This window comes from Canis lupus, chromosome 18 (genome assembly GCF_003254725.2).
Source record: "Canis lupus dingo isolate Sandy chromosome 18, ASM325472v2, whole genome shotgun sequence".
NCBI lineage: Eukaryota > Metazoa > Chordata > Mammalia > Carnivora > Canidae > Canis > Canis lupus.
The window spans coordinates 36,440,781-36,464,478 of record NC_064260.1 but is presented as its reverse complement, the minus strand read 5'-3'; the positions used below and the strand labels follow the sequence as shown (position 1 = coordinate 36,464,478).

General features: G+C 39.0%; 1 protein-coding gene and 1 long non-coding RNA gene across 3 annotated transcripts in view; one reads left to right on the top strand and one right to left on the bottom strand.

The window, feature by feature from the left end:
* DCDC1 (doublecortin domain containing 1) overlaps positions 1 to 23,698 on the bottom strand; it is a 482,427-nt gene that overhangs the window by 7,631 nt on the left and 451,098 nt on the right. Inside the window, exon 41 of one of the 2 annotated variants that reach the window (XM_035701486.2) lies at positions 11,922 to 11,980. In XM_035701486.2, the coding sequence (XP_035557379.2) occupies positions 11,963 to 11,980 (18 nt within the window). In that variant the 3' untranslated portion in view covers positions 11,922 to 11,962. Of the gene's footprint in view, positions 1 to 11,921; positions 11,981 to 16,302; positions 20,573 to 23,698 lie in introns of those variants that run through there. The other variant, XM_025452327.3, reaches the window with a different exon arrangement.
* Positions 6,486 to 16,678, top strand: LOC125752951 (uncharacterized). The gene is made up of 3 exons (XR_007403639.1): positions 6,486 to 6,681; positions 15,060 to 15,201; positions 15,283 to 16,678. It is a non-coding gene; the product is annotated as an uncharacterized LOC125752951 (long non-coding RNA).

Genomic DNA, 23,698 nt, shown 5'->3' with positions numbered 1-23,698 from the left:
ACAATCACAATCAAAATCCCAGCAAGTCATTTTAGGGATAGCAACAAGCTGATTCTAACGTTTATATGGAGAGGCAAAAGACTCAGAATAGCTAAATCAGTAATGCAATAGAAGAACAAAGTTAAAAGATTGATACTATCCAACTTCAAGACTTACTATAAATCTACAGTAATCAAGACAGTGAGTGTTGGCAAAGAATAGACACATAGATCATCAGAGCAGAATAAAAAGCCCAGAAATGGAGCCATATGAATGTAGATAAGTGATCTTTGACAAAGGGGTAGAGACAATACCATGGAACAGATCGTCTTTTCAACAAATGGTTTTGGACAACTGAACATTCACATGCATCTACACATAGACCTTACACCTGTCACAAAAATTAACTCAAAATGGATAATAATAAGTCCCAGAAAAAGATTGAAAATGGAAAGTTTACCATCAGAAGCTCCTTTGAGATAAATCGTTGAACTTTCAGACAGGAATGCCCTAATAATAATAGCAGATGCACAATAACTTAGAATTTGCTCTCCTACCACCTAGTTACCTTCTACAAACCATTTTATTGTCATCAAAATCCTGGTGAGCAAAGGTAAAACTCATATTTTTGAGTGTTATTAAATATTAGAGTGCAATTTTAGTTTTCATAACAATATTTTTATAAATATCTGCTTGCTCCTACTTTAACATTTTCTTTCTTCTACTTTCTTTTCTTTTTTTTTCTTCTACTTTCTTTGTGTTTATTCTGCTGTTCTTATCCCAAGTTCGTAATTATCAGCCCTTCTTTTGTTTTTATATGGACATTTACAAGACAGTACTTTATCTCAGTTCCATTTTAATTTTTCCATTGTTTTCCAGTTATAAGTATTTTAAATTTTCATTGTGGTTTCTTTTTTTATCCATGTGCCTCCCCCCAAATACATAAGGTTATTTTAATCATCTTTTTGTTATTGATCCTGACATATTTGATTATGGTGAGGAATGTGGTCTGTATGATACTCTTCAAAATTTGTTAGGCCCTCCTTTATGGACTAAAATGTGACATAGGCTCCATGTGTGCTTGAGAAGAATATGTGTTCTCTCTTCTCTGTTATTGGTATGGAAAGAAGGAGGAAGATTTCCCTGAGGTGCTACAAGGAAAGAGCAAAATAGGTCTGGAACATCTTTTCATACCATAAAATAAGAAAATACTCAAAAAACGCTGGGGACATTTCAAGACAATACAATAGCTAGCTTGAGGCTTTCATGGTTAAAGTTGACAATTTAAACATCAAAATAAATAATAAAAATAATGGATTATAAATCATTTAATAAAATAAGAAAGCATGAGTCCATATGACATAAATGAATAAATGAATAAATTGAAATTGTGATGAGGAATGAGGTATTTATGCGGTTTCATTATACTTTCCATCAAGTACTTTTTAATTACCAAAGAAAAAAAAAGAGTAGCTTTTTTACAATGAGTGGAGAAGCTTGGCAGATATCATTTTAATCAAGTGCTCAAATTTCGCATCTTCAGAAAAGGACAGCCACGTGACAGATTGCAACAGCATCGGTTCTATTCTATTTCTGCCAAAGATCCATTAACTTAAATCTAATCACAAGGAAACATCAGACAAATCCAAATGAGGGACATTCTACAGCATAACTTCTCTGTAATTTTCAAGTGTCAAGGTCATGAAAGTTAAGGAAAAATTATTGAATTAAACTAAAGAAACATGACAAGTAAATGCAATGTATGATTCTAAACAGGATATTTTTTTTGCTATAAAAAGTGTTAAGACAGGTGGAAAAATGCAAGTAGGTATGAGGATTAGACGTAGTAATGTATCAGTGAATTTACTGATTCTGATGGTTAATTTGGCTATGTAGGAGCATGGTTTTATTTGTAGGAATCATACACGTAAGTATTCAGGAATAATGGACCATCAGGTCTGCTACTTCTTCTCAATTGATTCAGGAGGGAAAAAAGTTATTCTCTAAGTTTGGAAATACATTTTTAAGATAATTGATGTTTTTACCTTTCTGTGAATCACCTTGCGAGAGTTTGGATCCTTCACTCCGTTCATCTCCCTCTTGACTTAAATACTATTATATTGGGTTTTCATTATGTCTTTGTTAAAATATTGTTTGTCCAATATATTAAACAGAATTCTTTTTTACATCAAAGTTTCTCTAGATTTTCCCATATGTTTGTATTTTCTTTGCTAACAATTACTTCTAATACCATGGACCTTCCTTCTGAGGGTATAGTTATTTTCTCAAAAGAAAATCTTTCAGAAGTTCTTTCATGAGAGAGCATCTATTGGTAGCACTGAATTTTTTGTGTACCTGAAAATGTACATAATTCTCATTCTTGAAATACAATTTTGCAGGCTATAGAATTCTAGAGTAACAATGATTTTCTTTCAGCACCTTGAGGTGTTCTCTGTCTTTTGCTTTATACAATTGCTTTTAAGATGTGTATTGTCTTCTAATTGTTTTATTTTTGTAGTTAATCTGTCTTTTCTTTCTGGATAGTGTCAAAGTTTTCACTTTGTCTTTGGTAGTTTGCAGTTTCACTACAGAGTCCACAGGGCTTTCTGAATCTGATAATTAGTATCTTTTATGAATTCTAGAAATCTCTCAGACATCATATTGAATATTGACTATTCCCAATTCTCTCCATTAGCAATTCTGAAATAAGCATTTATAAAACCTTTGCAATCTATCTTCCTTATCTCTTAAACTTCTTTCACAATTTTTATTTTCTGTATTTCTTAGAATTTCAATACTTTTATTTTAAAAATGTGTTAAAATATCATTCTATATTCCAAATTAGATAATTCCACCATCTGTAGTCTTTGTGGATCAGATTCTACAGTTTGTTGCTTCTACTGACTTTCAATCATGATGGCTTTTTACTCATATGTTTAGTCACTTTTTATTGTTGGCTCATGTTCTTTGGAACTATTATCCACAGTAATTTTTTGAAGCCTGGATTTAAAGTCTAGTCTTCCAGATAGTTTTTCCATTGTTTCTGCCAGGCATCTGGTAGTATTGGTATCTGAGACACTTTAAACTACATTTTTTTCACCTTGTGGTTTTTCAGGTCCAAATCTGCTAGAGTGTAGACTTATGCTTGTAGATTCTTAGGAAAGATATTTCTTCCACTTCTACCCAGAGCCATGACTCAGAAATTCATGTACTCCTACAATATTTTTTTTGCAGGATGGGCTTTTCTTTTTATGGTTCATATACTGAGGGTATTATCCTATTGCGTTTCCACTAATTTTATACAAGAAGTCAGAACTCCTTCAATGCCTTCTCCTCCCATCTCCAAACCAGAAATCTCTCAAATAGAGTGTTACTTTGAAAGGCAAAAGGACCCTGGTAATTTACCTAGATTGAATTTTTTTTTACCACTCTAAAGCGGTAGATTCCCAAGTCTGGGAATCAGACTTGATTTAAAGAAAACAAAAAACTACCATAGGCACTAGTCAAATAAAACTCTGGCATATTTTCCCACTTCCAGTATGAAGTAGTTGGTTTTTTTTTTCTTGGATTTCCTATAGCAATGTCAATCAAAGAATCTAAAGAAAACAATGAAAAAATAACAAAGTAGGCTGACACCACATCTAGTATAAGAGAGCAAGTCGTGACAAAATAACTTCCTCCAAAGCCATTGGTAGCTACTCTACTCCTTTCTACGGTTTCTCTCAAATTCCAAATGTGCTGATTGTTTATATAGAGAAGACTTACACAAAAGTTGTTACTAACTAGCTTGAAAGTTTTTTGGGAGCAAAAACAGTACCTAGTTCTAGAGAGCCTAGGGCAGGCCTGCTGGGCATGCAGGAAAACCCCCCCAAAATATAGATTACTTGATTGATTGACAAAGTATATTATATAGCCTTTAATTAAGAGGAAACAATATAACACAGAGATAAAGCACACTGACTACGAGTCAGGTCTGCTGGCTCTTTAAATCCAGATTCCATTATTGTTAGAAATAAGATCTTAGGTGAACTTTCTTTAAGCTCAGTCTTTAATCTGGAAAATGGAAGAAAATGGCAGTAGCTTTTTAATGAGGCACTTCTAAGCTAATTTGAAGGAAGTGATTATTATAGAAAGGATTATGGAAGTTCAGAAAAATCTCTCGAGGAAGCAAGTGCAGAGAAGTGGGCCCTGAGCAAAGCCTTGAAAGTCAGAAATGTTCCTAAGAAACTTCTCACGCAGGTGTATTTGGCTTCCTGATTCCAGAAGGGTTACCAGAACTCCTAAAGCCACTCTGGATTTCAATTTCCCTCCCAATTCATGGAGGAACACCAAGTAGTACTTACGGACTCTGGATTCATTGCCTGAGATTAAATCATAGAATCATAGGTCCACCTAGCTGATTGCTTATGTTAAAAAAAAAAAAAAAAGATTAAACCTCAGATTTTTTTTTTTATCTGAAAAGTGGGAGAGTGCTTACTTCACAGGGTTATTGAAAGGATGAGATAAGACAACAATATAAGGAGCATAGAGTGACTATTCAGTAAGTACGATTTTTAAGTTCATTTCTTAATTCTTATTAATATTACCATTTTCTCCTGTTTTTGCCCAGGTTCTGACTCTCTGGAGTATTGCTACACTTACTGGATCTGCCTTCCTCATCCACCCTTTGCCCCAAGTGGAGGAACACATTTCCTGATTAAAGGGGTACATCCTGTGAGGATGACTGTGAAGGCAAGTCCACAATAGACAGAGAGACAATGCATTCTTGTTCAGAGCAGCCACCAACAGTGATGACAACAGCCTTCAATGGGCTGGGGTCAAAGATCAGCTGTCCTTCTGTCACTTCATTCTTCTTCTGGCTCCCAATGGAGTTCATTAGGAACTCAATCTCAAGTCTAAAATTCAATCGAAGCCCATCCACACAGGCCCAAGCCAAGGACACCAAATGAACAAATTCATAAGACAAAACAAAGTCCTCACTCCCTCCTCTGAACAGTGAGTTTACCATCCCTTTGGTGGTTGTGGAAACATCGGGCAGCCACCAGCCAGGTAGGAGATATTAGGGGAAGTCGGTGATTCAAGTCCTGCAGGTGAGAGTTGGGAGTAAGCAGGAGGGCTAGATGGAAACCCTGGACATCCTCAGGAAACACTAGAATGAGAGCCAGCAAAGCATCTCCAAGTCAGCATCCAAGGAAGCTTAAAATGCTGAGCCAAACTAAAAATGGGAAATGTGACCACAGAGGCTGTTTTTGACAAAGCACTTTTTTTGTCTCAGCCTCATGGAAAACATGCTCCCTTAGAAACTGTTAGAGTAGTTGATGCCCTTCCTACACTCCTCAGGGCACATGTATGACATTTGTCCTGGATGCAGCTGGAATCCATCCTTTATGGCACAGTTTATCCCTTGATTCCATTGTCTGCTGGGAGATTGCCCAGATACTGAAAGTGTGCAAGCAATACTTTTCAATTACTGTGCATACGTTCTGACATGCTGTGTGGCCTTCACCAATTTGCTGTACAATCTGTCTTGATAGTACCCACAGAGCAGCCTTCTTGGTAGTGTGGATGAAGTAATTTCTCTTTTTTGTTGCCTATGACTCTTTTGGTAGGCTCAACTCATCAGAAGAGCTAGGCAGATCAGAATGTAGCAGAGAGAAGCCTGGGTGGTCTCCACTAAAAAGGGTGGGGATGAAATGGAGAAATGTGTATGGGGCCCCCATCATGTGCCTGGGCAAGTGGAAACTCCACTCAACCAAAGGAAGGATGTGTCTAGATCAGAGAAACTGAGCAACCAGATCAGCAGAAATGACTCTGCTCGGTGTACCTAGCATCCTTCTTCCCCTTAATGTGGTTGGTTAATTTCTCTTGGAGAATAATCACATTGTGAATGCTGACTATTTCCAAGCATTATGCTCAACACTTTAAATATACGACCTTACTTTTGGCTTTTGGCTCAAGGAAGCAAAGGTATAATTGTCCTTGGTCATCTCAAACCCAGGTTCATCCGACACCAGCCGTCTCCACCATACCACCTAACTTTGACCACAATGAGACCAAAATTGTATACCTGGGGTGTACCCCTGGGGATGTTGGTCTGCCCATGGCTCGATGATCAGCCTGCTAGGTCTATTTCCAAAAATATTGGCAATGACATTGCCTAGGCAATCAGTGACTGGAAAGGTCTGAGGATTACAGTGAAACTGACCATTCAAAGCAGATAGGCCCAGATGGAAGTGGTACCTTCTGCCTCTGCCCTGATTATCAAAGCCCTCAAAGACCCACCAAGAGATAGAAAGAAGCAGAAAAACATTAAGCACAGTGGAAAAATCGCTTTTGATGTGATTGTCGACATTGCCTGACAGAGGCAGCACACTGATCTTTAGCCAGAGAACTCTCTGGAACCATTAGAGATCCTGCAGAATGCCCAACCGGTGGGCTGCAATGTTGCTGGCTGCCATCCTCATGACACCATAGATGAATGACATCATCAGTGGTATAGCGGAATGCGCAGCTAGTTAAAAACCAGAAAGGAAAATATTTCAATAAAGGATCATTTGACAACCTAAATAAATAAATAACCTTAATTTAATCCCCATAATGATTTCATGAAGTTGATATAATTTTCTCTTTTTCAGATCTGAGAATCAATATTCAGGTCTAAGGATAGAAGCTGGTAGAAGCTGGAATTCAAACAAGGCCTTGGTGAGTCTAAATCCCATGCTCTCAATTACATTGTTATTCAATCTTGGTTTCTAGAAATAAAAAAATCTGTCCTCTTCTCTCTGTAGCTTGGCATGGTTCCTCAATAAGCCAAGGATGCGCAAACAGCCTCAGGAAAAGAGAGGCAGGGTATTTGGTTACTTCTTACAGCTTTGAATGCTTAATGATATATAATTTTCTTATTAAGTTTCTATAAACCTATATTGCTTCGAGACAAAGTTATTTCTCCCTATTCTGATCCATCTCATATATCACCACCAGAAGAGTCTGGTCTAGTTACTTCTCTGCCTGGGAACCAACTAATACCCCCTAGTTACCCCCAGGGCAATGGCCACAATTGGCTGTCCAAAGCTGGCCACGCACGCCCTGCTTTTCCACGCTGACTTCCTATTGCTCTAGTCTCAGCCCTGGGGTTTCCACTGTACTCTGTGTATATCTACAGCAATCAGTATTTTAGACCAGACCAGGTCTCTTTTAAATATTTTCTAGGTCTGCATAGAATCTCACTTCAAGAAGGATTCTGTGCTTATATGAAGTTTGAAAAGTACTTCTGTTACTCAACTACACTCTAGTTCATTCACTTCAATGAATGAATCTCCTTACTCTACATTTTGGCTCAAGCTTGTCTTTCTCTTGAATTGCTCTTCCTTCCAACACTACCTTCTGATATCTTAGGAGTCCTTCAAGACCTGGTTGAAATGCCATTGCCTCCTTCTCCTTTATGTACTTCCATAGTTCTTTGCTTACACTGCTCTTATAGAACTTTTCACTTCAAACTTGTGGTGTGGCTATTCGGGTCCATCTCATCTTGTCTCTCCCACTTGATTCTTGATGTCCTATCATAGGGTTGGGCAGGTAAAGACCATGTTCATATCTCCATTATATCTGTGTGCTACCTCGGCATCTACTGTTATGTTCTACACATTCCAGGCCCTTAATAAATATGTGCTGATTTGGACTTAACTGATATTGTAATTGGGTCTCATTTTAAGCAACGGCGTAGGTAAACTGATTGGTGAACACCATCTTTAGTTCTTGGAAGATATTATGGTTTAATTATGCTCCTCCTGCCAAAAAAAAAAAAAAATAAAGATATGTTGGAGTCCTAACCTCCAGTATGTCAGAATATAACCTTATTTGGAGATAGGTCTTTATAAAAGCAACCAAGCTAAAACGAGGTCATTAGGATGGGCACTAATCAAAATGACTGGTGTCCTTATAAAAAGGGGAAATTTGAACACAGAGATGACGCTATAAAAAGGAAGATGATTTGTAGATATGGGGAGAAGATGGCCATCTACAAGGCAAGGTGGGAGACTTGAACAGACCATTCCCTTACAGCTCTCAGAAGGAATGACACCTTGATTTTAGATTTCCGGCATCTAGAACTGTGAGATAATACATTTCTCTTGTTTAAGCCATCCAGTGTATGGTACTTCGTTATGGCAGCCCTAGCAAGTAATATGAAGCCAAGTGTTCTAGGAACTAACAGAAGTATCCTGTGTCTACCTTTTATAGTCCTTGCCTGATTCCAGTGGTAAGGCAGTAAGTGCTACATTCACTTCCTTCCTTCAGAGGATCTTTATCCAGGCTGAATAGTTCCAGATTTTATTGTGTTTTATTCTGTTTGTTTTTTATAGATACACTTTGGGACATTTCTTTCTTCAGCTGAAGATCTGTTGAGGGGCAGGCATGATACTAATGCTGGAAGATAGCTTGAAGTCACTCATGCTTTAGTTTTCTTTCTCCAAGTTTTCAAAATCCTTAAGCACAATAACAATGGCTTTCATTTTTCTTGTATCCTCACTAGCATTTCTCTATCTATATGGCACACAGTATGAGCACTGAAGTAGCAGTGATTCTCCACTTCCTCTGAATTCCACTGTGGAATGTCCATCCCTTCTGACCCTTATCACTCGCTAACTCTTTTTACAATTATGTGTGTTTGCATGTTTTATCTTTCCCTCTAGAACGTTCATTTCTGATGTTGAATCCATGCATGAACAAGATCTAGAACTCAGTAATAAATGCCAATTGGATGGAAAGATGAATGGATAAAAGGGGGTGGGGGAGAGGGCAGTGGCTAGACACCTAATCTTAGAAATAATAGAGGGTAAAACTTAGTCCAAAAAGGAAAAGGGAGGTGGATCATCATTCTTTGGTTCCTGATTTACATACATGAAGCTGAGGTACGCCTGGGGCTCATTTATAATTATTTACAGCCACGATGTCAGAATTTAATGGACAGAACCTAAAGATATATGAAGGAACCTATGGAATATTCATTTTGGCTGTCACTGACTACCAAGGGCTTCTAAGAAAAGCCATTTAGATTAATAATAATAATAATAATAATAGCTAATGTTTATTGATCTCTTGCTATGGGCCAGCCACAATGCTAAAAGTTTTTATACATCATTTCATTTAATCCTCCCAACAACCCTTTAAGATAGATGATATATTAAAGAACATTGCTTCATGAAATGTTAAATACTCAAGGTTCCAAGACAGGAAGTGGTGGAGCTGGGATTCCAATTCAGTTGGTACAATGCCAGAGCCTAAGCTTATGACCTCTGCTACAAAGACGCATTTATAAAATGTCCTTGCCAGAAGCAGACGAAAGCTTTAGTCCTGTTTGCAAGGTTGTCTTTTGTGACAAAAATTATGAAAAACTTTTGTTGTACTATGAATGCTGTTTTGTTGTACAGTGTATACTATTTCCTGTGTATCCATCTGTATCTAATTAAAGAAAGATGAGGAGATATACTGATAAGGATACCTTGGTAAGAGTAAAATACCAAATGTTTCAATGTGAGTTTGGTTCTTCATATCTACTGGTGGTCAATAAATGTTAATTTAATTGAATGCATTCGATTTTGCCTGAACAGCCAAGAGTTATTTCTGGATGGCAGCTTTTAGATGCTATTTGCTCCTAGTGGTGATTTAAAGCAAAAGGCCAGCATCATTATCATAATAGAGACTGGAATCTGTGGAAATACAGGGAAAGGAGGGTCACTTTGAGTTGTATGTTATGGAGTGGCCCTTGCAAACATATCAAGGCTTTTAGCTTTGAAGCCAACGCATTCTTTTTTGTTTATTCAGCGAATGTTTTTTTTTTGGAGTACCAGGCGCTGTAGTGCACCCCCTGGGTCCAAATCTAGTGGTTAAACAGGACGGCGAGGTTCTCTGTCCCCACCAAACTTATAGTCTTGAAAGAATGTTTGAAGGGAATTCCAAATTTGGTCTGTTTCAAGCTGAACCAATGCTGAATATATAATGGGAGAGAGGGAGACAAGTATTAAACGACAGGCAATTGTCATCCTGTGTAGGGAGAGGGCAATGATGGCCAAAATATAGTGCCATGGGATCACTTGTGAGAAGCAACTTGCCCACAACCAGGAAGACAAGAAAGACCATAAATTCTAGTATCTTTGGGATGCTTGGGTGGCTCAGTGGTTTAACACCTGCCTTTGGCCCAGGATGTGATCCTGGAGTCCCGGGATCAAGTCCCACATCGGGCTCCCTGCATGGAGCCTGCCTCTCCCTCTGCCTGTGTTTCTGCCTCTCTCTCTCTCTCTCTCTCTCTCTCTCTGTCATGAATAAAAAAATAAAATATTTAAAAAAATTCTAGGATCTTTGAGTAAAAATTCTGAGGAACTGAATTTTTTAAATGAAAATGAAATTTTACTTAATAAAGCATATGGCTATTAAAGGTACTTTTATTAAGTTTGAGAGATGACTGAAGACTTTAAAAATGTCCTCTTGGCCAAATGGCTTGTTATCCAAATAGGGAAAGGGCCACTGCTGGGACACTCACATTAATTAAGGTGCCACCACCACCAGAGGAGAAATTGTGCCTCTTCATCCAAAGGAGTGTTTCCTGAGCCCAGAAATGCTGAATGCTAGAAGAAGGCATTACTGTGTTTCTAAATCTGGCCTAAATGACACCAGATAGTCTGTTCATTGTTTATTTAGATGCCTTTGGTGTCACAGGTTCTGCTGGTGTATATATCTTTTAATCCCACCTCACAGCGATGGGAGTTAAGGAGTTATCTCCCTAGCAACTTTTTCATCCTTGGCTGCAGTTTCAGAAGAGTGCGCTCCATCAGAAAGAGCAGTGGGATTCTATTAGAACATCTCTTCTCTAAGACAAAAACGTAGTTCCCTTGCCACCGTATCTTCCAGTTCACAAATGCTGAGAGTTTCAATAATACTACAACCATACAGCTCAATGCAATTTTTAAAACCTATTTTTAAAACAGTAGAGTGAATTCATCTCCAATGCAGAGATCCAGCTTTCTGTGTGTTGAGATGCCACCTAGTGGACTACGTTGCATACAAAAAGTAACACTAAGCCTCTATGAGTTAGTCTAGCATTTTCTTCCTAAAATTTGAAGTCCAAGTGACAAATCTTCTAAGCTAGTGAAATCTCTAGAATTAAAAAGGTAACATTATATATTAAGCATAGGTTCAGCTTCAAATGGACCGAATTTGGAATTCTCTTCAAACATTCTATCAAGTAAGATCTAAAAGGGAAATATCAGAAAATATCTGCATCAAAGGGACTGACTGGTTTTGAGCTATCACTGGTGGTAGTGGAAAGAAAAGATGATGCAAAAGAAAAGTAGCCTATTTTATCTAAGATGACTAAGAATTGGGGCAAACAGAAAAAAAAAAAAAAACCCTGACTTCAGAACTCAAAGCAGTTAACAATTTTAAAGATACATTATGTTTCACAACCTCTTACAGGATTAGGCATTTTTAATGCACCTCTGTGTTCAGTGAGGGCTGATTTTCAAAGAAGCCTAATGGACTACTAGTGCTGAGCACGAAGCTAGGGAATGAGACACAATAATGAGCAAAACTACCCCAAGGAAACAGAAAGATATTTCAGAATTTTCTGGATTTTTCCACTTAATTTTATAGCTAGGATTATATCACTATTTCACCCCTGTTTTCTTTGGTGCAATCTTAACAGAAAGGATTATTCTGTTACTAAAGGCCAAAGAGAACTCTAGTGAGATGATTTGAGATCACTGACTTTCCAGAATTCCGGCACTCTTAGGAGAGTTGTTGCATTTATGGCAATAAACTTGTTGAAGTGGTTCGATTTTTTTTTTTTTTTTTTTTTTTTTACTAAAGATCAGATAAATCTTACCATTTTGCTACCGTGGGGCTTTGGGAGAATTATTTGTACTCACCTGGGGTTGGCTGAGACTCACCTTTCATGGAGTGCCCCAATCATTTCCATAAGGCCCAGACATCAAGGAGTTGAAAGGGCCTAGGATAATAGAAAGAACCATTGTCCACCATATCGAAAATTCAGTGCACACCCTAATTCAGATGATTCTCTAGGATGATGTGAATGGAGGCGGAGAATCTAGGGGGGGGCTGAGCTGAACTTCCTGCTTTTCCATCCCCTTGGTTGAAAACTCTCCTTTGGAAAATAATATCAAAACTCCCCAGAAATCAAAACCTAAAGAGCAACCTGAGGCTTTGAGTAGAAAAGAGTTAATAGAAGGAGGCATGATACTTCCCACTCTTCCACAACCTTCGCTTAGCTTTGATAGACTCTTAGTTTTAGGATCCAACAGTTTAATCTCTATCACAGATGTTTGTGAATGTATGCACAATGCAAATGGAATGTACTAGTAATTAGAGCCTTTCTACTGCAGATTGTCCAACAGGTCGTTAAAGATTGGTGAAATCTTGACTACAACAGATCAGGAGAAATGGCAAAAAAAAAAAAATGCTCATAGAGTGTTTTGTTAAATTGAGAAGTATAGTGAAGTGGATAGAGCAGAGCTCTGGGTTCAGGGACAACCAGGTTCGGATCTCATCACTACCACTTAGTGGTGGGAGTTTTGGGTGAGCGACTTAGCCTCTTAGAACCTCATCCTCCTCATCTGTAAAAGGAGATAATAACAGGACCCCTGAAAGAGCTCTTGTAAGTATTAAGTTAAATATTTTAAGTGCTTATCACAATGCCTGGCATATGGTGAGTTATAAATTTAGCTTAGTTAGCTGTTATTATTATGACTTCAATAATCATTTGATATTTAGCTCTATTAGTGAAATTCACTTGGATAATGCTTGACTGCTGCATTCAATAAGGGCTATGCTATGATAAATGAGAGAGAATTCCAAGAAGTTTTGACCAGCTGGATCATGAAATTATGTTTCCCAAGGTCTATGTGAAAGTTACAGCTTTGCAGTAGCGTCATAACGGACTTCATTGAAGAGCCTGTCATGTGGAAGAAGGTTTAGGCTTGTTCCTTGCAGCCTCAGACGTAGGACTAATCAGAGTGAATACAAATTCTGAGCATATATATTTCAGGTCAATACAAGAAAGAATTTTCCAGGGCAGCCCGGGTGGCTCAGCAGTTCAGTGCCGCCTGCAGCCCAGGGTGTGATCCTGGAGACCCGGGATCGAGTCCCACATCGGGCTCCCTGCATGGAGCCTGCTTCTTCCTCTGCCTGTGTCTCTACGTCTTTCTCTCTCTTTCTCTGTCTCTCATGAATAAATAAATAAAATCTTAAAAAGAAAGAAAGAAAGAATTCTCCTTGGAATGTGCTGTCTGGGAAGGTGATAAATTTCCTGTCTGTGGAGGTGCTTAAATCTGGATGACCAGTTGTCATGGATATTGTTTGTGGGGGAAAGGGCTACATTCTGAGCACTTAGATGAGGATCTCGATTAGGAGTTTGTCCAAACCTCTTTCAAGTCTGAAATTCTCTCATTCTAGGAGAGAGAAAAGAAACATAAGAAAGAAGTAATAAAGGTCAGAGACGGAGGGAGGCAGCCATCCTTGTTTCTTCCTTTTTCTCCTTTTCTTTGTGTGATGTGGGATTTAGTGATGGCCTCCACTAGCCCCTAAAACACCTTTATAAATTATAAAATGGAATCCAATGGTGTCCCCACTGGGCTACTGCAATACCACAGTCGCAGGGAACAGCAAAGATGGCAGTGTCTTCATGAAAATTATAAGAAAGCTCCTCTTCAGGACTGCCTGGGTGACACAGTTTGTTAAATGGCTGACTCTTGGTTTTGGCTCAGGTCCTGATCTCAGGGTCATGAGATCAAGTCCCGAGTCAGGCTCTGCACTCTGTGTGGAGTCTGCTTGGGATTTTCTTTCCTTCTCCCTCTGCCACCGCCTCCCTCTCTCAAATATATAAAATTTATTTATTTTTTTAAAAAGGAAGGGGCCTCTTCCTTTTGGCTGCCGTGTGGTGAGAAGAGCGAAGACTGACTTTCAGCCCCCACTTGCCTTCCCAGCTGAGCACTCCTGTGTGGTTAAATACTCTGCACAATGTATACAGCAATCTAAGCTTTAACTTTCTGACCTTTTTGGGGTGTGTGTGCATGTATACGTGTGATCACCAATTTGCACTGAGTGAATCTGCAAGGGAAAGTAGTGCCCAGGCTTTATCTCCAACCTCTCCTTCTCTAAGACTTCCCAAGTAGATTGCAGAACGGGTGACAATGCTCCAAGAAGAGACCAATTTCATACATACACACTTGGATTCTTTATTTATTTATTTATTTATTTATTTATTTATTTATTTATTCCCAAGTGCAGGGCACTTCAAGAACTAGGTTTATAATCATTCTGCTAATCGGCCTTACTGACTTATACCTAGTGAGCACTTGCTCAACATTTCTTCAAATAATGAAATAGTCATGAGAAATCAAATAGCAGGAAGTTGAGAAAACTCATGTATTTGCAAATTATGAACTCACTTTGGGAAAAGACTTAAAATTCAGCCCATTTACAAAACATTTGGTATTTAGGTGTTACCATCAGGGCTCCACGTTTCCCTCTGTTCTTGGTGCATGGGGGTAGCCATGCTATCCCAGCTGGGTCTTTCCTGCCTGTTAAATATCTACTGGACTGAGCACTCTCCAAGCTCCCAGCAAGTTCATTAGTTACCTGAAAATACCTACCTCATCTGTCATCAACACTCAAATGGCCTGCGGGATTTTTCATTTCCACTCCATTTTCCAAACCCTTTCTAGCATTTACCTCCCACATCTGGAATCAATCCTGACCAGAAGCAAAATGCTGAACGGTTGGGCTCCTCCCAGGGCTGCTTTTCTCCCGAGGAGTGACAAGAATATGTTGTGTATGAATTAGCCATTCTCTTCTAGAGGAAACTGCCACGGCAGAGGCAGCTTTCCTGCATTCTAATTTGCTCCCATACCCGCTCTGTCTTTACTTGTTTAAGCAAAATATTTAGTTTAACATTTGCAGTCATTAGAGCCTGAAAGCACCAAATTTTAAAACTAGATTTATTTGAGTTGTAAATTGTGAGAATCCTTTAAAAATACCTCAGCTCATTATCCTTTTATCTGTCTCTGTAGAAAAGATTTGAGACAGAGGCTTAAGAAAACATCTCTGACTTTCAAGTCTCCTGCTGCTGCCCTGACACTGTTGCTGTCTGTCCCATACCCACTCTAGAGAGAGAGAGAGAGAGAGAGAGAGAAACAACAACAACAAAAAACGGTCAGTTTGCTAATTACAAGGAATTCAATTTCAAGAGTGACTTAAACATTCGATTTTATGCTGTTTTTTTTCCTTTTCTAGGTAGTCTGGAGGCCAACTTCATAGACCTGTAGAACTGCTTTCAGGGGACAAATGTCAGATCCTCACGAAGGAACAATAGTTAATTTAAATTTTTCTTTCTTTTTGGGGAAAGGAGGGTGGGACTGAATAGGAAAGGTGACCTCAGGAGACGAAATTCCAGACATCTTTCTCTGGGAATATCTTCATGGAAAAAAAAAAATTAGTAATAATAAACACTGCTCTCTGACAGCCTCTAGGAGAGAATATGTGTGTGTAGATGAAAAAAGTCCATCTCTTGATTAGGAAAACTACATTATTTTAGTAATACAGCACATATTAATTTCAAATAAACGATAGCTTTCTGTTTTGTAGTGCTAAGAGGAAGCACAGTAAGAAAACTCCCAAGATGTAGCCCTCAGCACCTGCAGGGAGATTATCTATGCTAATGAAGTGAAATATTTCTATGGCTAATAGAAAGTTACAAAACAGAAGAGAGAAGATAATGAAAGGCAATCAGGAAGCTAGAAGAGGCCATGATTTAAGACAGTGCATCTAGACATTTTATTCAGCTTTCTTTAAGGTCAATAATTGAACCATGAAAAGATTTTTAAACAGACTCAGTTGTAAACAATTTTGAAGTGCCTACCCTATGCCAGTCACCGTGCTAAGTGCACGCTCAACTGTATGGCATCCACTGTGCAACCTAGCACATGCGCTAGGCACGGTGGGGAATGCAAATGAACCACCAGACCTTTTTTACTCAATTGGGCCACGCAATGGTGAAACTCCTGAGAAAGCAAATCCAACCTCCGGATCCAGGGAACAAAAACAATGTGAACAGTAAGCTCTTTGAAAAGAAAACTGCTTCCCTATGGTAGAAAATAAGGGGGAAGGGGGCCCATGCAGGGAGCCCAGCAAGCAGGGAAGGTGGGCCCTAGGGAGTGTGATATTACACAGGAACATAATGGGGTTGACTGCATACTTGTCTAATTACTGGAGCTATTAAAATCTCTATAATTTAGATTCAGGCAAAAAAAAAAAAAAAAAAAAAACGGGCTTGTATAAATGCACACACATGCTCCTGATTGAATTTTATGAATCCACCCCTCTTGATTCTAAAAGGACACCATCCTGCTGTGTACATGTGGCTGCTAAACCTGAGTGACCTTCTCCCCCTGGCCCTGCCCCTGCCCCCCAGACTAGTGTACTCTGTTACTGTAATAAGCAGTTAGGTTAGATAAGGCGACGGGTGATGGGATCATCTGTGTTGAAGCCGAATTATAATGCCTCGGTCAACGGATTTAATCTAAACCAAATGCTTTGGGATTCTGTAAGCCCAGGGAACAGAAGAAAATATAAGTTTTATATTTGCCCAAGTTCAAACAGAGAGCAGACGGAGAGATTCCAGAAGCTCAGAGAGCGGTAGCAAAAAATATGTTGTTTCTCCTGTGTTCAATCAAAGGAATAAATAGGGTATACTTTGTTTGTGCTTCTTTTTTTTTCCTCTCTCCTGTGCATTTTGTTTTCTCTTGACACAAAGGAGGGTTAGCTATCTAATGCCAAACTGGACTTGATCAAACAAATACTTAGTAGGCACTCAATAAATAAATACTTCCCGAATGAGTGAATGGACAATGGTTAGTATAGGGCTTTAGTGCCCATGCTTTCAGCATTAGGCTTTGCTCTGCTCTTCCTTAGCTGTGAGACCTCAGGCAGTTTACTTGACATCAGTGCCTCAGTTTCCAGATCTGCAAAATGGAGCTAAAAATACTTTCGAGGACTAAACAGGTTAATAAATGCAAGGAACTAGCATAGTGCCTGATACATGGAGGGTAGCTTCCTAGCTAACATTTATTGCCTCTGGCAACTGTGTTCCTACCCATTGAACTACACTTCCCCTCTTGACAATCCTGGTGGCAATGGTGGGGGTGGTGGCAGTGATGACAATTTCCGGAGGCCCCAGGAGAGATAACATAACATTTCAAAAGATATCTCAAAATTTGTTACCCTCTGCCTCTGTCAGAAGCCAGTGTAACTAAAAGTTGAAAGGCTCCTGCTGAATGAGGTATTTCCATATTCAAGACACAGAGAGAATAGGTGAATTTCCCCAGATACACAGCTTGTTGAGGATAGCAGGATTAATTCCTTATTTACTAACTCCAAGTCTACTGTTTTTTCCCCAAACTCTTTAAGAGTGCTTCCCAAAGTGGCAAATTACAGTTATTATCCTCTGCAAGCAATATTTTTTATATCACCATTCACTTATTTATTCACTCAACAAATATGTTTTGACAACTATGTGCATTTAAATATCAATTTGTCCAGCTAGTTTCTATCCATCTACCCAGTGTTCTTTCCTTCATGACGCTTATCACCAGTTGTTATCCTACTTATTTTTTTGTTTCCCTTTTTTATTGACCGTGTGCCTTCATGGAGTCAGTAAGGTCTATGAGAGCTAAGACCTGTCATTCAACATTATGGCTCCAGCCCCCAAAACAATGTTAGCATATCACAGAAATTCCATAAATATATTACCCAAATAAATGATGCCAATTTCCTTTAGATCTGGGTTATTCCTTGCTTTTCGAATCCTTGAGTAAACCGCAATCATATAAAGGTATGTTATCAGCAGCTCTTTAAAATAACTTTGCTAACTTTCAACTGAAGCATCTGTCTCCCCATCCCCTATGGCAGATCAGAAGGTCCCTTCTCCCCAGTTGACATGGATGTCATGTGACCCCTTCCCTACTGGCTACAGGGCCGTTCTGAAATGCCTTAGGTTGTACACATGGATTAAAGACAGCTTGCAATTTTCATGCATTGAGGCCTAGGATGTGGTGTCTCTCCCTTCTAGCATCCAAACACTCCCCTGCTTCATTTCAGCATCAAAATCATACAAAATATTATACAAAATAAAATAGTTGATTTTGAATTCTAAGTCTCTTTCCTTCCCCTACAATAGTATAATGGCACTTACTTCTTTTATATCTGCAAGAGATCATATGCCTAATTTAAAGACTAGTCCTTTCTTCAGGGGGAAAAAAAAAGGAAAAATGTTTTTCAGTGCTTTATCTCATCTGATTCTAAAAACAACTTTTGGGGGTTGAAGGAAATATTAGTATTCTCATTTCGCTGTTGAGAAAACAGATATGTCCCATGGGTAGTAAGCAGCACAGCCAGGCTTGAAAGGCGGCTCCTCATTTGATATTCAACAAAGATTTAATGAGCACCTACTGTGTTCCAGGCACCGTGCTGGGCTCTGGGAACAAAGCAGAGGACAGACTGAGCAGCTCCAGCGGGTGTCTTGGCCTCCTAAACCCAGTCCGTTTCAAATCTGAGTGCTCCAGCCAAGGACAGTGACGTTAAGTCAGAATCCAATATATTTTTCAGATCAAAACTTAACAGTTTTTAAGGATGTTTGTAAATAATACCTCAAAGAGAGTTAAAAGGCACTTTAACATCATTTCTGAGTGAGAGTCCACTTAGTTTTGACTACATTAGCTGAAGTATAGTTGTAACATGACTTGGAATAAAATAATCAGGGAGTTATCTGCAGGTTTGGAAAATCACCATCTTCTATGTAAGTGCACTAAGAGTGCAGCAGTGGGGACACTGCGAGTTCCAGTCCAGGGTACCCTGTTCCTCTGCGGCCAGGCAGCAGTGATTTCCAGGCAGGCTCCAGACATCGAGGCCACTCCATCACTCCTCTCCAGAGTTTCTGCTCAGGGCTGCGAGGCCCGCCAGTGTTCCCTATTATTCTCCTGACAGACAAAAGAGAAACAGCATGTATTCCCTTCTGTCTCTAAGAGTAGCAAGTAAAATGGCTTTGTGATTGTAAGAAATGTCGACTTAATTAGCTTTTTTCTTCCAGGTAATAAGTGTTTTCTCCAAGGAATGCCCCAAATTAACAACGCTGAAGTTTATATTTCCTTCCCTTTACCCATTTAAGATCCATAGATGCAAAAATCGTACTCAAAGATGATAAGAAATCTTCATGGTGTATTGTTTTTGAATGTAACAAGATAACACTACCACAGTGAACGTTAGCATTTGCTTCATCTGATCTGTATTTTGAAATCTTCCATTGAGAGGTAGGGATCCTATATCCCCTAAACCTTAAAGATGATCGAAATCAGAAATATCTTCCCTTATATCAGAAGTTCTTTACATGAAATTTCGCAGATGTTTTGCAGGTAGGTCTGAGAACTCCATGAAATCATATGAAAAAAAAAAAGTTTTGTTTTGTATGTGCATTTTGTAAGTTTACGGCTTTTTAAGAAAATCCTCAGAGGTAGTATATGGACCAAAACAGTTTGAGAACTCCTTTGCAAAGTCTACTGAGGTTTTAAATGTTGTCAATTTGTATATAAGTAATTTCACATCATTTTAAGATTGTTTTCGGGGCATCTGGCTGGCTCAGTCGATAGAGCATATGACTTTTGATCTCGGGGTTGTGAATTCAAGCCCCACACTAGGTGTAGAAATTATTTAAGAATGAAATCTTTTTTAAAAAAGATGTATTTTTCAAATTTGTATTTTAACCCAAAATGTATAATCATCAAAGATATGCTTTAAGAATATAAGATGCCATCACATTTATTTCATTTGTGCAATTTTGAGAAGTGTTTCTTGCCTCTGAAAAGCAGAAAGGACTATCCAACTATAATTCGGTTTAATTTGACTCTGAGGATGTAGCTCCTGAACAGCTGACTGAAATGAAATTCTATAAAGCAGATCCTCTATTCCCACTGTACTGTCGTAACTTCAGTTTGTGGTCCAGCACAAGAGTGGGAGATGGCTGCACCCCACCTCCCCATAACATTGCTCTGGCAGTGGGACTGCTGGGCATTATTGCTGAGTCCTTGTGGGCAGAGCCTTGTCCCAAGTAAATAAAAAACAAGGGTCTCTACACTCCAGGCACTTTCCATCTAGTTGGGGAGACAAAACATGTGTCCAATATGTTATGCAACTTTTTCCAACAGGTCTCTCTATAGACTGGAAAAACTAGACAATATATACAAGATTTTACTAGAATATAAAGTCTCTGGCTAATGCTGCCTTTGATTATGATATGTCCTCTTATTACTTTGTAGATAATTTGTAGCTGATTTATCAGCGTTGGTAATTCTTCAAAATCAGTGAAAAATCCAGTTATTTTGAAAGATAAATGTTAGGACTACTTTTCTAAGTGAACCACACAAATTTCTTTTGTAGAAGAGGATTTTCCTAAATTCGAGTCTTCAACATTCTAAATAATTGACCTTTCCATCATAGTCTTCTGTTTACAAATAGGTGAAGAAAGTTTTCTTTCCTATAAGATAGAAAAACAGAAATATATATATATATATATATATATATATGTATACATACATACACTTATTTATATACACAGACATATATATATATATGAAGTTCAGTAGAAGTTGCTATCTTGAAAATATTTATCAGAATAGGTACATTAAAACTTGATAAGGTTTGTAAAATTTATAGAGGCATTCCCTTCAAGGCCTGATGTGAGTTATGAAATCTAATTTTGTTTTCATAGCTCTGTGATAAAATTTTATCAATGTTATAAAAAGGGGTCTTTACTAAGACTGACCGGAAATCTGAACTATCTGGCCAGGCAATAAAAACACATTCCTTAGCTGCAAAGTGTCAGACAAGCAAGGTGTAACTGAAATTGATCGATAAGTCTTCCTTTTACAGTTGAGTGCATTCACTTTACCTCATAGGATAATAGTTTTTTTTTTAATGGTTTTTCCATTAATATCAGACTTCAATGTTAGTAAGAAACAAGAAAGACATAAAAGGGAGAGAGACATGCCATCAAGAAAGAATGTTGCAGTCTTTAATGGTAGAGCACTTGAGCTCAGAGGAAGTGCTTGTGTGGGTGAGGGGTGGGACTTTTGTTTCAGACTGTTATGGGTTGAATTGTGTCCCCTTCCCCCCCAAATTCATATATCAAAGTCCTAGCCCTCAGTATCTCAGAATGTGTTGTTATTTGGAAATATGGTCTTTGCAGATGTATTTAAGATGAGGTCATAGTGGGTAGGGTGGACCCCTAAACCAATATGGCTGATGTCTTTATAAAGGGGGGATATTTGGTCACAGGCACACAGGGAGAATGTCATGTGAAGATGAAGGCAGAGATTGGGGTCATGATTGTACAAGCCAAGAAACAGCAAAGATTGGAAACCACCAAACAGATCATTCCGTTATATCCTAGAGAGGGAACCAAATCTACTGCCAGCTTGATCTTGGACTTCTAGCTTCTAGAATTAGTTGTTATGGTAGTACTAGCAACTAATACATGGGTGAATAGAGCCACTGAGGTAGAGAAGTAAGACCCCAGATGACTTGTGTCCTGAAGAGTAGGTGATGGCGACTCTCATGCAAATGGCAGTGCCCCTCCCACTGTAGGTTGGTCATCCAGACGTAGTTCACTTTGCCTAACTCAGGTGTCATCAGGAAAATCTTCCAAACAGGCAGTGACTAAACCACGACTCCCTTGAAGGCATTCAGTAATCTCACTTTCAGAATTACTGATACCAGTAACCTGAAATTTTTACAAGCTTTGAGATTCAAATCCAAGCTTTGTCACTTAGAGGCTGGTGACTTTTTAAAATTGTATTTGTTACTATTTTTTAAATTTAATTCCAATATTGCTATCATACATTGTTATTTTAGTTTTGGGTGTACAATATAGTGACTCAACAATTCCATACATTACTCAGTGCCCATGACAACAAGTGAACTCTTAATCCCTGTCACCTGTCTCACCCATCCCCCCGCCAGCTCTGGGCAAGATATTTCACCTCTTAGATGCTCAGCTTCCTCATAAATAAATACAAAAGTAGAAGGAGAAAAAATATCTACTTCCAAGAGTGGTTATGAATATGGAATGAAACAGATGACAACAACAGTGTGAAAGTCCAACATGGTACCTGGCATGTATAGACATTCTATCAGCATTAGTGCTCTTCCCCTTAAACATTTATGATCTTACTGATCTGTATACCAAATACGAAATGACTTGCCCAACAGTGCAGGAGGCAAGGCTCAGTTCAGGTGTTTGGAAGGACGTTCAACGATCCTTCCCTGGAAGGAACCACCTCCAGTCCTTGGCCACCACTATGTTGTGCGAGGATCTCCCTCTGTTGCTTTGGTGAAATTAGTACTGGGCTTCTAAGGGTGAAGATGATCTGGATGCAGGTCCTAGTGAATACCTGTAACAAGGCTTTGCCAAGCAGATGGATAGGTTTCTTGGGGTCAGCTGGGATTCTGGCTGTAGCAACTCTTGTTGCCCAGTTGTATCTCACAACTGAATTGGAATCAGATTTTTGAAGTTGGGTGGAACTTTAGAGATGCAAGAGTCTACCTTCTTTATTTTATAGAAGAGGTAGCAGCAGTTCAGATGGGCGCTTGGCCAGTTAGCATGGAACTGAATGGTCTTATGAGCCACAGTCTAATGTTCCTTCCATTCTTTTGTGTCCCCAGTAATAACAATGTTACCCCAGGAATGGAAGAACCAGGATAGATCTAAGGCTATGTAAAATATTCTCAGAATAAACATTTACCATTAAAGAGAAATGTGGCTTTAGGGGAATCAAGGTCCTTCCTAGCTCTGTCATGCTTAGGCCAAGACAAGATGAAAGCAGATTTCAAAATGGTGCTGCAACTGCCATTTGGTAAAGGGGTTAGGGCACATCAGTGCTTTTTAGTACCTACTCAGGAGGAAGTGAAGTTTGTTATCTCAGCTCCCATCACCTAGCTGCCCCTGAAGGAGCCCATAGCAGTTTCAGAATGGGCAGAGGAGGAGAGTGAGTGACCCTTGTTTGGAAATCTCCTAAACTGGCTGACTCCCATTTACATGCTGTTTCTGGCAAGAGAGATCAGCCTGGGCCACTTCTATGTCACTGAGTAAATATGCTGGAAATTATTACTATTTCAGACAAATGTTTAACTATTCTCAGATTATCTATGACACCACAGGCCAAAGTCACAGCAATCTAACCGAAGAGTGAGTTTACTTTACTTTGTGATTTATGGAATGAGAATTCTAGGCGCTCTGTGGGACTAATTTAATACGAAACATTCAGATGTCTGTCCTATAATGCCATTCATCTTTCCTTAGCCTGCCCGCACCGGGGGGCATGTGGTTCAGAGAGCAGGCTCTCCCTTCTCAGCCACAAATCATCACACTTGTGAAAGGGGGTGACATGTCTTCCCTTCCAAACCGGGCTGCCTGCAGCAGAGGCAGTTGAGCAGTTAAGGGTTCATTTGGGCACTGATGGGAGAAGAGTGTTTTCTACTCCATTAGACTTTAGGAGCATTTTGAAAGTTACGGATGGCAAAGAAGGGATCTTGATCAACCTTGTTTTGGTTTGCCTTGTAATGAAGGAAATTTAGGCAGGCTATACTGTCTTAACAAGTACAA